We start from the raw sequence: 4,256 nt of genomic DNA, 5'->3' as shown, positions 1-4,256 counted from the left end.
CATATCAGCGTCTGACCATGCCCTAGGGTGTTATCCACTGCCTCAAAGCTGTACATGACATGCCATCAGTATCTCTGCAGCTTGGGCACCGGCTGCCTGTGCAAGTCTGTGCACTTCATGTCCCAGCGTCTGAGGATAACATCAGTGGGAGCTGGCTCCGTGACAGGCGTCTCCCAGGACCTCCATAAGAAGAGAAAAGAAAAAGAAATGTGATCCAGAGCGTTTCTGCCAGCCTGAGCGTGGACTGTCCATGGCTGTCTCCCTATGCTACGTGCATGTCCTCGCAGATGGTCTCTATCACGGAGGACTTGTGGGTGGTCTCTGCTCCTGGGCTTTCCTCAGGGGTTTTCAGCTGCCTCCTGAACTGAGAAAAGACCATCCTGAGGGAGGAATACAGCTCCTTGCTCCTCAGGGCATAGATGATGGGGTTCACCATGGAATTGAGCAGGCAGAGGGTGCTGCAGAAGGCGAACACCTTGCGCAGGTGATTGCTCAGCCTGGCAAAGACACTGTAGATCATGAGAACGAGGACCGGAGACCAGCACAGCACGAGGACAGTCAGCACCATGACGAGGGTCTTGGCCAGCATGACATCCATCCTCATCCTGGTGTTCAGCTTTTCCACCTGCGCTTGGTTCTTCTCCATGTAGGCCACATGCTGGTGAGCCCTCCAGAGCACGTGTGCATAGGCGTAGACAATGCATCCCAGCAGGACCATGACGAAGCAGATCCAGCTGGACAAATAGTTGTTGTCCACAAATGGGAACAGCTTGGAGCAGGTGGTATTGAGGGTGCAGCAGTTCCAGCCCAGGAGAGGCAGGGAAGCAATGGTCGCACATGTCACCCAGAGCACCCCCAGGGCTATCCACGCTCTCTTCCTTGTCATGAGGAGCTTGTACTCGGACGGTCGACTGATGGAGATGTAGCGGTCCAGGGCTGTCAGCAGCAAGCTGCTGAGGGAGGCAGAGAAGGTCATGTTCACCCCTGCCAGCTGCAGCAGGAACACTTCTTTAGAGAAAACAGTTTCATTAAAGACGTGGAAGTTCACAAAGCTGCAGGCGAAGATGATGCTGGCCAGGGTGTCAGCCAAGGCCAGGCTGCTGATAAAGAGGTAAGAAGGCTTTCTCCTGGTGCCGGGAGAGGAGAAGATCAAGTACAGCACCAAGGAGTTCTCGAAAACGCACAGCGTCCCAAAGAGGCCGCACAGAGTGGCAATGCTTATCTTCTGCGCCTGCGTGCTGAGGACCATGAAGCACTCCATGGTGGTCACACTGCATTTGGAGGCATTTTCCTGTATCTTACAGATATCCATCGCCATTAACTGGAGCCAGGAGCTTGCAGAGAGTGTTTTTGCTTCCTTCCGTGCTTCTTCGGATGCTCTGAAAAAGACCAAGAGGAAGCAGACTTAGAGGAGCACAACGAGCAATAAATTCAACCCACTCAGGTCCACAGCCTGAATGCTGGGGCCAGCTTCCACCCTTTCCCAGCAGAGATGTGGGCTTGGTCCCAGCAGTGATCTGGGGACCTGTCTATCACAGCCCACCAGTACTCGTCGGTACCGTGTCCGTAGTCTGGAGCATGTCCGTGTCCCGGGCCGTTTCCTCACCACAAGAGGGAAGCAGCAACACTGAGAGTTGTATAAATCCTGGGCCAGCTCTTACCAATCCTGCGGGATCCACAGCTCAGGCCAGTGGGGATGGAAGGCGCTGCTCATGATGACACTGTGCTGTGATGGCGACAGGCCCTGGAGAACAGCCTGTCCGGGTGACATTGTCCCGGGAGATGCTGGGATAGTGAAGGACGAGGGATATTGCACTGCTGGGGACTCGCTGTGGCTCATCTGGGAACACAAAGTGCACTTGGAAGCATTCACTCCTCACCAGAGCCATCTGAACACAAAAGACTGGTTTGTATTAAACTTGTTCATTGTGGTTTTACAAAGCTCAGCCTCATGGAAGAGGCATTTCTCCCCCCTTACCCCCTGTGTCAGGAGTCAGTCCCCATGGCCAAGCGATTACAAGGTATTGTTCGACATCAATATTAGAGAGCAGGTTGGAGATAAAAATGGGGCCATGCAGGAGTTAGATGACCTAGCCCTCAAAGCCCCTGTCCGTGCCCAGCTTTAGGTTAATTTTATCAATATTTTTCGCTTCACCAGAGATGTTACGGAGGGAAATGCCTTATTTTCCCCAGAGCAGAGGTTGAGCTGCTCGGTGCACTGAGCGACAGCAGAGTCGTGTTTTTCTCTACACTTCCGCAGCTTAATGCATTTAAATCCCTTCATCTTCATCACACCGATGAGCTTGGCCTCCACAGTGGGATTTTTCTCCCATTCTTGCTGTGGATCATACTCATGCTTGAAACCAAATGTACTTTCACTGAGAGGGCTCGGCTGCCTTGTGCTGCCTCAAATTACAGCGGGAACAAGGTCATCCTGGACCCGGTAACCAAGAACAGACTAAGAGGACGGTGTTGGATACACTAAAACTGCCTCATTAGCAGGGGGATGCTGTGTTCTGCGTGCCAGGCACCGGCAGGACACACCGCCCTGCTGCGAGAGCCCGTGGGACAGGATCTCCTTCCCAAAAGCATCCGCCTGGCTTTGGGTCACATCCGAGGGACCGTGAGTTCCCACTGCTGGAGGAAAGCACCGAGCTGTCGGCGTTCTCTTTCCCCTAGAACGAACCAGCCACCGTCACTCCCTGCCCACAGCTCTCTTCTGAAAGAGGAAATGTCCAAAACGCACAACGCACAGCAGAATGACAGCTACAGCCACCCAAGGAGCGAAACAAGCACCCAGGCAGGGCAGGGGCCGACCTCAGTGATTTCTCTCTCTGTTTTTCTGAAATTCAGCAAAGGCAATGGCTGTCTGTAGAGGTGGTGACGGCCAGCAGTGACAACACTCTGGAAACCTCCATCCACAACATCTCAGCAGTGACAGGTATGTTATACCTGTTCATTACCTCCTTCCCCACTGACTCCCCTGACACTCACCACCAGTTCTGTGGTTTGCAGTGGTTGCAAAATACCCCTGAGAACTTGAAATGCTGCCCAGGAGGTCAGGGAGAAAAGCCCAAGCCCCACGCTCCTGCCTGCATGCCGTGGCTCAAACGTTGGGTGTCGCAGGGCGTCTGGTGCCTATTCCAGCCTGAGCAGATTCCAGCCAGATTTGCACTTCTTGGCACCTCAGACTGGAGGAGTCCTGGACCATGAGCTGAAGCACCATGAGCTCAGCACTGCGGCACGTCTCTCTCCTCTTACATCAGGCTCTGGCATGGGGTAATCACCCAGGACCGGTGGTGTTGCACTCTAATCGCAGCACTCCTGTTTCCTGCAGCAACTCACAGAAACACTCCATGGGCAGCAGTAACCGCTAACTGCTGCTCTGAAACCTGACAATGGCTCTCTCTCCAGAGAGGGGTGGATTTAGCGGACAGATGGACTTGGACATATCTCAGGGCTCACCAGGGGTCACCAGAGCAGCAACTGCCTCCTCGAGCATCCAAAACTCCCCAGCCAAAACTCCAGCATCCAAAACAAGACATCTCTTAATTAATTAGACTCTGATGTCACCTTGACATTGATTAATTCCATCTTAGACCCTCAGTATCTGCAGTTGTACAATGTTTAATGAACACACTTAGGAGCCTGGACACTGCCCTGTGCAGCAGGCAAGAGACTGAAGGCCAGCGAAATGCTGTCCCTCCTGTTGTGTTTCTTAGGGAGAGGATCTGGTTATAATGGCAAAATAATGCCTGCACTGCCGGTTCTGGAACACTCTCTCCATGAAGCTGACATAATTCAGATAAGCCCTCGGGTTCAAAACGCTGGGCTGAGCTCGTTGCAATCAGCCAGCCCAGACCTTCTCTTCCCACATCTGTTGTGTCTCAGGCTGAATTACAAGGACAATCTCTTCGCAGTTTTGACTGGGCTGCCCCAAAATCCTCCTTCCAGCTCCTGTATCTGCGAGGGAAAGCAAAGGGCGTGCAAACACAGGCAGTGCCAAGGGCCCCTCTCCTTGTTCTGCCAGTCTTTTTTTTTTTTTTTTTTTTGCCATAAGTCTGCTCTTTGCTGCCTGGGAAACATTTTTCTCTTGTCAGATGGGCTCCTGGATTCAACCATTTGTTCATTCATGCCTGCTGCCTCCTGCATGCTTCAGCTCCTGGGAATCAAGCCAGCCTGTATCTGGATCCCTGGGGAGAGCTGATCTGCAGCAACCTCCACAGGGCACATTCGCGCTCCAGGGCGGGAACCCC

At 53.1% G+C, this 4,256-nt stretch overlaps 1 protein-coding gene across 1 annotated transcript; it reads right to left on the bottom strand.

Annotated features, from left to right (window-relative positions):
- Window positions 1-262: 262 nt before the first annotated feature.
- CNR2 (cannabinoid receptor 2 (macrophage)) lies at window positions 263-1,312 on the bottom strand. Its single transcript, XM_010135212.1, has one exon. It carries the CDS (start codon window positions 1,310-1,312, stop codon window positions 263-265), a length of 1,050 nt encoding a protein of 349 aa, XP_010133514.1.
- Between the last annotated feature and the right edge of the window lie 2,944 nt (window positions 1,313-4,256).

Source organism: Buceros rhinoceros, unplaced genomic scaffold (assembly GCF_000710305.1).
Source record: "Buceros rhinoceros silvestris isolate BGI_N320 unplaced genomic scaffold, ASM71030v1 scaffold31084, whole genome shotgun sequence".
In the NCBI taxonomy this organism is placed as follows: Eukaryota; Metazoa; Chordata; class Aves; order Bucerotiformes; family Bucerotidae; genus Buceros; species Buceros rhinoceros.
This window is presented reverse-complemented; position numbering and strand designations above follow the sequence as displayed.

What these genes read in the sequence shown, in the direction of transcription:
- CNR2 (XM_010135212.1), bottom strand. Translation starts at nt 1,312, where the DNA reads ATGGATATCTGTAAGATACAGGAAAATGCCTCCAAATGCAGTGTGACC.